The following is a 12979-nucleotide window of genomic DNA, read 5'->3' on the forward strand; positions in this document are numbered from 1 at the left end:
TTTGTGCGCAGGATGCTTTGGAGGGATGTCTTGCACGACACGCCCTGGCTCATGGGGAGACGGGGTCCAGGGGGTTCATGGAGGGTGGTCGTTGTTATAAATGGGCCAGGAGACCTGCTCCTTTGAAAGGCCTTTATTAGTCAGCTCTTTCAAGGGGGAACTCGAGGGGTCGCCTGCGCCGCCGCTGCTCCTGTCGCCGCTCTCGCTCCTGTCGCCGCTGAGGATCAGGTGTCAGGCGAATCTGCTGCTCTCGCCGCAGCAGAGTCGGGGGTTCCGGCCTCGCGGGAATCCCCGGCAACCCCACTGGGCTCGTGTGGTCTAGGGGCGTCACTTCTTCCCAGTCTCTTTGTGGTTATGGCGAGGCGGCAGAAGCAGAATTCAGTCCTTAGGTAGCTGAGGGTCTTCTCGGTGTTGTAGTGTCTCCCTTTTATCTGGATTTTGTGCTGGGTCCCGGCTTTTGGGTCCGCTTGCCAGCAACTGCACTTCGGTTTGGAGCGATGCACCATGGAAGTCCTTGGATTTTCCTATTAGGCGGGGCCAGCAGTTCGAGGAGCTGGTGGGGAATGGGGACAGCCTAGCCCGACGGAAGGGGAAGGGAACCCGGGGTTTTAGAGGGGGTATACAACTTGGAATAAGGTTTTGAGGGTACAAATTTTGGTACAAACAGCATAACTTTCTTAACAGACAGGTTACAACTGGCATAACATTTTAAACAGCATAACTTTCTTAACAAATGACAGACTGTGTCAAAAAAGGGAATTTCTTACATTTCATTCATTTCAGTCCCCCCTCTATTTCTTTGATCGGGCCTTTGCCCGCATCAATTGGCAGTTTTTGATTCATGGGAATATCTTTTATTTAGTTTTTTTTTTTTAGTTTGAGGTTCTAACTAAAGTAAAACTATTCTCTTATAGGGCACTTTCCAGTTAGGCGCTGCTTAAATGTTGCAGCATTTACTGCTTTATATCAAAACACGTGGGATTTACATGAGTGTGAACTCTTATAAGGGACTGCAGGTTCTCCCCGTCATAGATGGGATGGTGTGTAGTTCTCCCAAGAGTCCAGTATGAACCATTGTCTCGATCTCACCTGGTCTTGCCTCTTGGGTTGGGGAAGGTATTTAGCTGGCCTTATGGAGTTCCTTTCAGTGTATTCCCACTTCTTTCTCAGTTTTTGATTAGCCCTTCTGTGGTGTGCCCTATGAGAGATCTGTAATGATATTATCACAACTTTTTTAAAACAGCTTAACACTTCATGATATTTTAGAACAACTTACAGAGAACATTTTTAAATGACAGTTTTTGATAACAACTTGGAAAGATTTTGAACAACAGGTTTTTTGTTGGGTTTTTTTTGTTTGTTTGTTTCTAATTGGGCTTTGGTTGTATTTTGAAGGTTATTTTAAGTGTGTCTGGGTCTCTAATGGTGGTCTATTTGGAGGGAGTCTTTGCTGGGGTATCAGTCACTGGGAAGTGGCAATGGTTTTTTATTCGGGATAGTTGTGTATGGTGAAGCCCCTATGTCTGACCTTGGTCGAACTCAGATTTTCAAGAGTGCTAGGGGCAAACATTTTAGCCAATTCATTCCAGTTTTTGTTATTAATTTAGTTAATACATTTTTGAAGGTTTTATTTATTCTCTCAATTCTTCTTGAGCTTTGAGGATGCCAGGGTGTATGTAACTGCCATTTCATTTCTAAGGCTTTAACAATATCATGCAGGACTTGTGCTACCAAGTGGGGGCCTCTGTCTGAAACGATGTTATTTATCAGTCTATATCGGGGGATGATGTGTTCTAGTAGTATCTTTATTACTACTTGTGCTGTTTCCCTTTTTGTAGGGAAGGCTTCCACCCAATGCGTTAAGTGATCAACTATAACCAAAAGATGCTTATGTCCTTGTACTGGAGGCATTTCTGTGAAGTCTATTTGTATGCTTTGAAAGGGTCTTAATGCTATTTGTCTTCCTCCTGGTGTGGGCTTTTTCATTACTTTTTGATATACTTTTTGACAAATTAGGCATCCTTCAGTAACTGCTTTGGCCAGGTTATAGATTCCAACACATAGGTGTTCTCTCAGGAAATGATCACACAACCCTTGGGTGCCCCAGTGGGTTAAGCTGTGGATTTCTGCCAGCATTTTTCGAGCTATTGCTTTATTTAGGAATTTTCTTCCATCTGGGGTCAGCCATTCCCCCCGCTTCCCTTGGTGTAAACCTAACTTTTTTATTTCTTTTAATTCATTTTCATCATATATGGGTTCACTAACTTTGTTAGCTGGTACATCATTTAAAGTAAGAATTTTTATTGGTTCTCCCAGCCTTTGAGCTGCTAGTTTGGCTGCTTGATCAGCTACTTGGTTGCCCTTTCCTTCAAATGTGTCCTTTTTTTGATGTCCCTTGACATGTACAATTGCTATTTCTTGGGGCTTCATAAGAGATTCTAATACCAATTTAATTAATTCTTTATGTATCAGATTTTTCCCCTTTGAATTTAGGTAGCCTCTTTCTTCCCAGATTTTTTCCAAATGTGTGTACTATTCCAAATGCATATCTCGAGTCTGTGTAGATTGTACCTTGGTCTTGTTCTAATAAATCTAATCCCCTCTTGAGGGCATAGACTTCACAACACTGGGCAGACCAATGGGGGGGGGCAGTTTTTCTTTTTCTATAACTTTTAAATTGTCCCTTTCTGTACCTTCGACTATTGCATAGCCTGATATTCTCTTTCCCTCTGTCATCCTAGATGATCCATCAATAAATAGCACCCTCCCACATGGTAGAGGTGTATCTTCAAGATCTTCCCTTACTTTTGTTTGTAAATCTATGATTTCCAGGCAATTGTGCTCTAAGTTTGGTGTGGGTTCCCCTGAGAGGAACTGGGCAGGATTTAGACTTTTTGATGTGATTAGCTCCAAATCACTGGTGCCGGTTAAAATCACTTCATATTTTAAAATTCTAGAGTCAGTCAGCCATTGTTGAGCCCTTTGGCTCAACACTGTCCTGAGATCATGGGGTGTGTGTGCAATGATTTTTCCCTGCAGTGTCAGTTTTTGTGCTTCCTCTACAAGAACAGCTGTGGCTGCTACAGCCTGGAGGCAAGCCGGCCACCCTCTTGCAACTGGATCCAAAGGTTTGGAAAGATATGCGACAGGCTTTTTGTGTCCTCCCCATTCTTGGGTTAATACTCCATAAGCTATTCCCCCTTCAGAGTTAATGAATAGGTCAAACTTTTTCTTAAGGTCTGGGAGACTCAGGACAGGGGCTGAAGACAATTTTGTCTTTAGGTCTTTCAATTGTTCTTCATCCTTATCTGTCCATTTTACAGGTTCAGGTTGGACTAACTTCTCATAGAGAAATTTAACACTTTGGGAATATTTTTCTATCCATAGCTTGCAATAACCAAATAGTCCTAATAATTTTCTTATATCTCTTTTTGTGGTTGGAGCTGGGATTGAGAGTATACCTGAGATTCTCTCAGGGCTTAATTTCTTACACCCTTCCCCAATGAGGTGTCCGAGGCATGTGACCTGTGATTCTACAAACTGTAATTTGTTCTTTGACACTTTGAGGCCTTTTTCCCTTAGAAAATTTAGGAGATTAATACTGTTTTTTTTCACTTCATCTTTCTCTCTCCCCGATATTAGGAGGTCATCTACATACTGCAGGATTTGTACATTATTTTTAGGGATAAACTGCCTTAGTAACTCTTCTAGGGCTTGCCCGAAAAGGTTTGGGCTTTCAGTGAACCCTTGAGGAAGACGAGTCCATCTTAGTTGCTGCTTTCTCTTACTTTCAGGGCACTCCCATTCGAAAGCAAACCAATCTCGGCTTCCTTCTGCCAAAGGACAGGCCCAAAAAGCATCTTTTAGATCTACTACAGTAAACCAGGAATGTTCTCTAGGGATCCTGCTCAGGAGTGTGTAGGGGTTTTGTACCACCGGGTGCCTGGTAATTGTTTTTTTGTTTACTTCTCTTAGGTCTTGCACTAATCTAAACTTATTTTCTGCCTTTTTTACAGCCAGAATAGGGGTGTTGTGGGGTGACATACAAGGTTCTAATATTCCTTCTGTGAGTAGATGGGTTATAATTGGGGTTAGTCCTTTTTTCCCTTCCAGAGAAATAGGATATTGCCTGACCCTTATAGGAGGCGTATTTTCTTGCATTTTTATTTCTATAGGTGGGATATCTAAATATCCATATTTTCCCTCCTCGGCCCAGACTTCTGGCTTGACTTCCCCTAAGTCTCTAACAGTCAGCCTCATGATTTGTAGCACCATTCTTCCTTTTCTAGGAAGAATCCTTACTCCTAACTGAACTTGCAGGTCCTTTCCCAGCAGGTTACTGTCTACTTTGGGTAGATATATCGAATTAGTGACACATCTTTTGGAATTTTCTTTAATTTCTACATTTTTTATAACTGAAGCCTTGAAAGGCTCCCCTTCTGCTCCTAGGACTTCACATGTCTTTCTTCTAATCGCAATTTTAACTGGAAGTCGGTTAATACATGATTTATCTGCACCAGTATTCACTAAAAACTCAAACTCTTCATGTTGGGGACCTACTTCAAAATTTACTATGGGCCCTTCTTGATGTTTCATGGGGTCCCCTAACGCATAGAGCCCATGACACCCTCAATCCTCCTTGACCTCCTTCCTCAATAATTTTTCTAATGCCTCTTGTTCCCTCATGACAGTCTCATCAAATGACATTTTTTTGCAATGTTTCTTAAAGTGTCCTATTTCTCCACAATAATAACAGGCTCGGGTCTCTCCTGGTCTCTGAAGAGTATCCCAAGGTGGTGGGTTCCTTTCTCTTACCTTTCCTGGTAAAGATTTTGTGTTTCTTTCACTCTTAGTATCCTTTCTGAGATCCTTTACACTTTCCCTGGCCACGGCTACCATAATCCTGGTTTTTGCCTTTGTTTTTCTTCTTCTCTCCTAAGGTATACTCTTAGGGCTTCCCTTAATAATTCATTTATTTCTCGGTCTTGCCAGTCTTTCATCTTTTCAAGTTTTCTTTTGATATCTGGCCAGGATTTTGTGACAAACTGTAACTTTAATAATATCTGTCCCTCTGGGCTATCTGGATCCAAATTAGAATATTGCTGGAAATTCTGTCTGAGCCTGCTCAGCCAGGCTGCTGGGGTTTCATCTTTCTCTTGGGTCCTGTTAAAAGCTAATTTGGTGTTGCTACTCCGAGGAACTGATTCTTTAATACCTCTTATCATTAGGTTTCTATAATCTTCCATATTTCTCCTCCCTTCTCCTCTGTTTGGGTCCCACCCTGGGTCAGCTATTGGCAACTTCTGGTCACCGGGGGGGGCCCATTCGGTTTTCTCTTTCCCAGATGCGCATTCCTGCTGCCCTAACCAGCCGAACCTCGTCTGGATTGAATAGTATATTTAAGATGGAGTTTAGTTCTCCCCATGTATAAATATTTGGGCCCAAAAACTGGTCAATCTGGTTGGCAATTCTCACTGGGTTTTCAACTAGATTCCCCAGCTCTTTCTTAAAACTTCTGACTTCTGACGCTGTTAAAGGTGTATTGACAAATCCTATTCCTCCAACTGCCCCACCCAATGGGACCTCCCTTAGGGGAAAGAGTTTGGTTTTTGACCTGGTGTTACTGTAAGGGTAACTTTCTGGGTTTTTTATTGCCTGACAGGATGCATTGTTAGGTGCCAGACCTAACTCCCAGCTGTGAGGGGGTGCAGGGATTGTGGATGGTGAAGGAGAGGAGGTTAGACCAGTGTTAGGGAATGGCAGAGGGTAAGAGGGGTTATAAATTGGAGGGGGGTAAGCTGGGGAAGGAACAGGGATTACAGTTTGGGAAGGTATGATTTTTAGGTGAGGTTGGAGGATTACTTCGGGATAAACTGTAGGAGGAGGCAAATGTTCTAAGGGGTCCCAATTATGCCTAGCTTCTTTTTGGTTCTTCTGCTTTTCATTCCTTTGTTTCCCTTGCTGTAACTTACATATTTTTGTTGTTTTATTTTTGACTACTTGTTTTTGCCAACAGATAGCATAGAGTATCTGTTCAATACTTGAATCTCCTCGAGATTTCAAGTATTGAGTTAATTGTGAACACATCCAGGGGTCTCTAGTTCTACACCATGGCCATTTTGCAGGTAAATTTAGGTTAGGCCAAGCTTCTATGCAATAATGGATCATCTTGATCCTGTCCAAGCTTTTAGTGGCTTCATCAAACTCCCATAGTTCTAACATTTGTCCTAGTGGACTGTCCGATGGAATATTTTTTATTTTTTTCTCTCTCTCTTCAACTGGCTCCACTCTACTTATGTACGCCCCCATTTTCACTGGGTCTCAAATAAAAACTACGCTGTTCCTACTCTGACAGAAACTTTACTTCAGGGCAACACAAAGCAAAATTATTTGACTTTGTTTTAATTAAACTTCTTTAAGGTGCCCCTACACATACACAAGTTTAAAGGCGGGCAGCCCAAATTTTAACTCTCACTCACTCTTTGAGCACTCGTAAGTAGCCCCAGGGACCCTCTCTTAGGGTTTGGGCACTACCCCTGCCAGTGCTCGGAATGCTCCACAGGTAGCCTGGTGACCCGCCCTTAGGGCCTCAGCCACTACCCCTACCTAAAAGTCCCTCACACTCTGGGACTCCCCTAACTCTTACTCCTCTGCACCCGGACAGCATACCTCTTCTCTGGGTACCTCCGACCAATGCAGACTCTTTTATCCCAGCACTCCGACAGCTACCCCAGCCAGTCTCCAAAGCACCCCAAAAGCAGCTTATCTTTGCTACCCCAGCCGGTACTCAGACACTCTGGGCCGTAGCCTCAGCCAGTGCTCTCTTTCTCTCCCTACATCCCGGTAGTTACCCCAGTCAGTGCCAACTCACAAGCCCCGAAAGTAGCCTGGGCAACCCGCCCTTAGGGTTCCAGCCGCTACCCCAGCCAGCGCTAGCCTCCTGTGACACCCCGGGCTATAACCTCAGCCAGTGTGGTGCGTGCCTCCCACTGCCCGAGCCCTTTTTCACGCTTGAAATTGGCCCAAGTCTTTTCTGTCACTTACTTCTTTGACGTGCCACTTACTCTCTAAATTCCTCCGCACGTCCAGAGGGGGGCGCCTATGCCCCTGGAGACGCCTCAGTCTCTCCCAGTTCACTCGCTTCCTGCTTTTCCCGGCCGGCCCCCTCGCGGGGGTGTGGAAACGCTGTACTCAGCAGTCCAAACTCGCTTGGGGGGTCCGAGCTGCCAGCCCCCCACTCATTCACTCTACATTCGCTCGTCTCCACTCCCGCCACCGGTTGTTCTTACCGATGCTCCTCAGTGGCGTCCCACGAGGCTGGCGAGCGTCGTCCTCTGCTCCGGGATGTCCAGCTGTCCAGGAGGTCCGAGGTCGGGCTGCGCCTTCCCGTCCTGGTCCTCTTCTGGGCGTGGCTTAGATCCCGGATGAGCCCCCAAATTGTTATAAACGGGCCAGGAGACCTGCTCCTTTGAAAGGCCTTTATTAGTCAGCTCTTTCAAGGGGGAACTCGAGGGGTCGCCTGCGCCGCCGCTGCTCCTGTCGCCGCTCTCGCTCCTGTCGACGCTCTCGCTCCTGTCGCCGCTGAGGATCAGGTGTCAGACGAATCTGCTGCTCTCCCCGCAGCAGAGTCGGGAGTTCCGGCCTCGTGGGAATCCCCAGGAACTCAACTGGGCTCGTGTGGTCTAGGGGCGTCACTTCTTCCCAGTCTCTTTGTGGTTATGGCGAGGCAGCAGAAGCAGAATTCAGTCCTTAGGTAGCTGGGGGTCTTCTTGGTGTTGTAATGTCTCCCTTTTATCTGGAATTTGGGCTGGGTCCCGGCTTTTGGGTCCGCTTGCCGGCAACTGCACTTCGGTTTGGAGCGATGCACCATGGAAGTCCTTGGATTTTCCTATTAGGCGGGGCCAGCAGTTCGAGGAGCTGGTGGGGAATGGCGACAGCCTAGCCCGATGGAAGGGGAAGGGAACCCGGGTTTTTAGAGGAGGTGTACAACTTGGAATAAGGTTTTGAGGGTACAAATTTTGGTACAAACAGCATAACTTTCTTAACAGACAGGTTACAACTGGCATAACATTTTAAACAGCATAACTTTCTTAACAAATGACAGACTGTGTCAAAAAAGGGAATTTCTTACATTTCATTCATTTCAGTTGTGCCTTCACACCGTGCCAAGGCATGTGGATGGTGCCAAGAGCCGCCGTCAGCCGCGAAGTGGGATCAGGGTAAACTTCCCACCTTTTTTACCAAGAAATAGAGGGGGGGTGCATGGAGCCGGTGGGTCAAGGGTTGCAATAAATGCCAATGATCCACTTAAAGGTGACTTGTAGCAAACGTCCTCAAAGAATTGCCTTTGTGCCTTGGAGGCATGGAAGACCCAGGATGATTCATTGTGTGGGACCGTTGTATTTCCTTGCTTTGCCTCAAGCCTGGCTCGGCCAGGGGCGTCCCTCCTGCACGTGTTGTGCGCATTCCTTTGCCCCGTTTTTTCTTACACCTGTTCTTCAAGCTTTGAGGTTAAACACATGGAAAGTGGGAATTAACTCGAGCACCACTGGCTCTGTTTTCGGCTGGAAGGGATCCGGCCTGGCCCAGTGGAGGGAAAGGGCCTGTTCGGGGGGGGGGGGGGTGTCGATGAACCCCTTCTCCCTCAGCCAGACCCCCAAAACCACCCCGGGGTCCACTCACCCTCTGGCATTTTATCAATGACCCCGCGTGGGAAAGCGGCGGCGTGACTCCGCCCCCTGCCGCTGAAGCCACGCCCCTTCTCACGGCCACAACCCCTGGGCTCGGTCTGGCCCCCCCCCCCGGTGACGCAGTCATCGTGCGCCGGGGCGCCTTGGCGACGGAGGGTGGCTATGGCGGCGGGGTCGGTGTGGAAGGGGTTGGTGGGGCTCGGCCTGTTCGCCCTGGCACACGCGGCCTTCTCGGCGGCGCAGCGTGAGTCACCGCCGGGGGAGCGGGCCGGGGCGTCCTGGGGCACCGGCACCCCCTCACGGCCGACGGGGAGCTGCCGGGGCGGGGGCTGGGCCGGCATCATCATCGTCCTTAGCCGCGAGCCCGCCGGCGGCCCTGCCCTTGGGGGCCGGGCTGCAGGGAGAGCGGAGGTTCCAGGAGGAGCGCGGGGCTCGCCCTGTGTGGGCGCCGCAGCAGCTGCAAAGGGAAAGAAAAACGAAGGGTAGGAAGGGGGAGCTGCTGCCCGCCGGGTCGCGGCTTCAGCCTGGCTTCTGCCGTCCCGCTGCCTCCCTCCCCACGGCCCGCCTCCCTCCCGGCTGCTTGGGGTAGGGCCGGCCATGCTCCGGAGCAGCGGAGCCTCACAGCGGCACTAGAGGCGGCCCAGCTGCCCGGGGAGGCTGGCACTTGTCTCTGCAGCCGTTTCTCTGGGGATTTGTGTTGCCGGGCTGTTTATTTGTATACACAGTGTTTGATGCATGCGTGTGTTTCTGTTTTGTAGATCGTTCTTACATGAGGTTGACAGAAAAGGAAGATGAAACGTTGCCCATAGATGTAAGTTTTTGCAATGTGTGAAAGGTGTAACTGTGGGGTGGTTTAGTCTCTCAATTGCTTCCTTTTAATATGCTAGGCAAGCATAAAGGATAAAGTAGTTTTTAAGCTGTACTTTCATCGGAGCTCCCACTGTCAAAAAGAACTACACTTTTCATCCCAGCTTCCTGAGTGTGTTGTAGTTGTCAGTGAAACCAAACCCCAGATCCAGATCTTCCTCTCTTTTAGAACTACCTTGAAGCATCTTGTCCAGGATTCCCTGAATGTAGTTCAAAGAGCTTTTGCATCCATCACCGCCTTTGCAGCATAAACATCCTGCACCCTCTCGCTCTGGTTGGCTGACATGTGTTTATCCAGTGTGACTTTTTGATCCCTGCACAACCTGCTTCAGGAAGGGGGCTTTTATTTACTTTATTTGCTTGCTTTTTAAATTTCCACTTCAGTTATCTGTTCCCTCTCTCCTTAATCAGAAGGGCAGGGAGATCAGGTGCCCAGGAGAGCCAAGCACAGCACCTGGCCTGGGGCTCCAGGCATGTTCCTGGCAGGAGTTTGGATCCTGGAGTGCACAGAACACAGTGTTTGGTCTCAGGTGCCTGCTGAGGAGCCGTGTGAGTCAATTCAATTGGTGCAACCCCAACTTGTGCTGGGGCAACTGGAGCTCTGCCAGAGTTCTGCTGTGCAAATAGGAGGGAATTTTAATTCTTCTGTGCCTCAGTTTCCCCACTGCTGGATTGCCCACCTCTGTTTGCTGTCACTGGATGAAAAGCACAAGAGATACTGTGTGAAAGCTGAGATTTTTGGTAAATGTGCAGAACATTCGGTAATGTGTGTGTTGCACTGTGCTCCCTCTGTTGCAGATAGTCCTGCAGACTCTGCTGGCCTTCGCAGTCACCTGCTATGGAATAGCACATATTGCAGGAGAGTTTAAAGACATGGATGCCACTTCAGAAATCAAAAATAAGTATGTTTTATTTCTTTTTTTTTTTTTTTTTTTTTTTTTTTTTTTGTACGCATCGGTATCTGCTTCTCTGTACAAACTGAAATCCCTTATCTTTAGCTCAGTCCTTCAATACATGTTGTAGGCAGTGACCCGAGGGGAGCAGCCACACCTGCAAAAGCCAACGGTGTCTTGAGTTTTAGGGAGAGTTAAATAACAGGCAGAAATCAAATAAACTTCTTGCCTTTCCTCATCTGAAATCCTGCTGTGTAGACTTGGTAGAGGAATGAAATGTGCAGGTGGGAAGTAGAGCTCAGGAATCACCACCTGCTGTCATGACATGGTTTCAGACTGCAGGGTCTGGCTTACACCCTGCTTGTGTTTGCTTCCTCATGAGAGTCTGAGTCACTTGAGTCTCACACAGTATATTCAAGGCAGGACAGCTGAAAAACATTAAGAAAATAAGGGATTTTGGATCAAGATTTTGAAGAGGGTAGTTGGTTAGAGCATGCCAAGGTCATAGGTTCAACTGCTTTATGAGCTGTTCACTTCAGATGATCACTCAATGATCCTTGTGAGTCCCTTCCAACTCAGAATAGTCTGTGATTCTGACAGGAAATTGGATGGGTAGATGTTGCCTCTCTGGCCATTTCCAAAACCACAGGGGAGTATAGGAAGTGAAAAAGTTGACATAATTGTATTTCAGAGTGTTCACCTAAAGCCTTTAGCATGAGGCTCCCAGGGGGATGGAAAGCTGAGCATCACGAGTGTGTTAACACAAGTGACAGCTGAACAAAGGCTGGCATCTGATGTGTCTGCAGGCAGCATCCACAGGCTGCCCCTGAGCTCCAGAAAGGAAGGGGAAGTTTTTGACGTGGACAACTTGTGGTCTTTTTCACAAATGGCTGTGTATTTCTTCGGTGTTTTAGTTTAGGAAACTTAAAAGCAAGCAAGAGTTTTGGATTGAAAACTTGTATTTCTGTGTCTAAAGTCAATACGCCCCAGACTGACTGTTCTAAACTCCCTGCTCTGAGAGGGTATTAACCTTGACTTTTAAATTTGTTTTGAAGGACATTTGACACATTAAGGAACCATCCGTCTTTTTATGTATTTAATCATCGTGGTAGAGTATTGTTCCAGTCCCCAGACACAGTGAATTCTTCTTCAAACCAAGATGCTTTGTCATCCAGCTCGGCACTGAAATTTCAACAACTTGAACCTCTGCGCCGCTAAGACTTTTACAGATGATACCAATAACCCAGGACACTGAGATGTAATATTCAAGTTGGGGATGTAAACACTTTTTTAATTTCTGGAGCAGTATTTATATTGGTCTTCCAGACTTTATAATATATATATATATATAAATATATATATTTAAACTAATGACCTTTTTTGTACACTATTAATGAGAATGACCAAATTGTGGATTGGCAATGCAGTGTAAATTCTACAGTTATGCTGTGAAACACATCTTCAAAGTTTCAGATATTAAAACGAGTTGCAGCTAACTTAACTTCAGTTAAAACAAAAAGCAAACTAGTTTTTCCTGCAATTAATGTTCTTTGACAGGAGGGAATGTTTGAGTGTATTTATTTTCTCAGTTTGCTTGCACTACAGTCTATGGACCCCCTCAGAAATGCTGTGTGCACTGCATCACTAAACAGCAGGAAAAGGGGCAGCATCTGATCCTAGAATGCCTGTGGGACACCAGTACGGTGTGGCAGGGGAAGTCAAAGAGATTGCTTTCATTTTTATTTTTTTACAATGCTGAAAAACAGTTGTGTGAAGGGTTATTATTTTTTTCCTGTTTTTTCACTACCACGTTATTTCCTCATTGCCCTCCTTCATTCCATGTGAGTTCCCCCAGGTTGGCTGGGCTGTGGCTGTGCATTGGTGCTTGTGTGGGGGAGGCAGTTCACATAGATCATCTGCCACACTCCTTGTTCTCTGGCTGTGAACCAGGGAATGTTGAATGTTGTGTATGTGCTGAACATGGTGTTGGCACCAGGTACAGCCTCCAGGTCATCATCATATTTAAGTATCAGTAAGAACTGTCCCTTCTGTGAGTGATCCAGGGGTAGGGTCCAGCAGCTCGCTCTGTTTGCTGGCACTAATCCAGGACAGCTACCCCTTTTCTGCCAACAGAGCCTTCCACCTTGATTTTTTCAGCTGAGCCCTTCATTGATTTAAGATTACTGTCTTGATTTCATGTATTAGAGCTGATCGTACTGTCCTTAACTCTTACTTATGTCTAAACTCTTATCTCCCCTCAGGGGCTGAATCAGTGCTAAAATCTCTCTTGGTCTGGCTTTTCACCTCCCTGACGCAGCAGAGGGAGGGTAGGTCAAGATACTGGTGGGGCCAGCGAGAATTTGGCCTGGTTGGAGGATGTTTCATTGGCACAGTGGAAACTCAGCCTTTTGTCCTGGCATCTGTTGAGTTGTGTTTGGTATTTTTTTAAACCGTTAAGAACTGTCAAAGGCAAAAATAGTGTGTAAGCCGAAGCCTCTTTTTCTAGCTCTGCCCATCCTATGGAGTGGG

The 12979-nt window shown here is 46.6% G+C and overlaps 1 protein-coding gene across 1 annotated transcript; it reads left to right on the forward strand.

Moving 5' to 3' along the window:
• Positions 1–8699: 8699 nt before the first annotated feature.
• On the forward strand, positions 8700–11974 carry LOC136373251 (ER membrane protein complex subunit 5-like). The gene is given in 4 exon segments (XM_066338164.1): positions 8700–8934; positions 9449–9501; positions 10356–10459; positions 11506–11974. Coding segments are annotated over 4 exon segments (555 nt in total). The 3' UTR covers positions 11669–11974.
• The last annotated feature ends 1005 nt before the right edge of the window (positions 11975–12979 follow it).

Source organism: Sylvia atricapilla, chromosome W (genome assembly GCF_009819655.1).
Source record: "Sylvia atricapilla isolate bSylAtr1 chromosome W, bSylAtr1.pri, whole genome shotgun sequence".
Lineage (NCBI taxonomy): Eukaryota > Metazoa > Chordata > Aves > Passeriformes > Sylviidae > Sylvia > Sylvia atricapilla.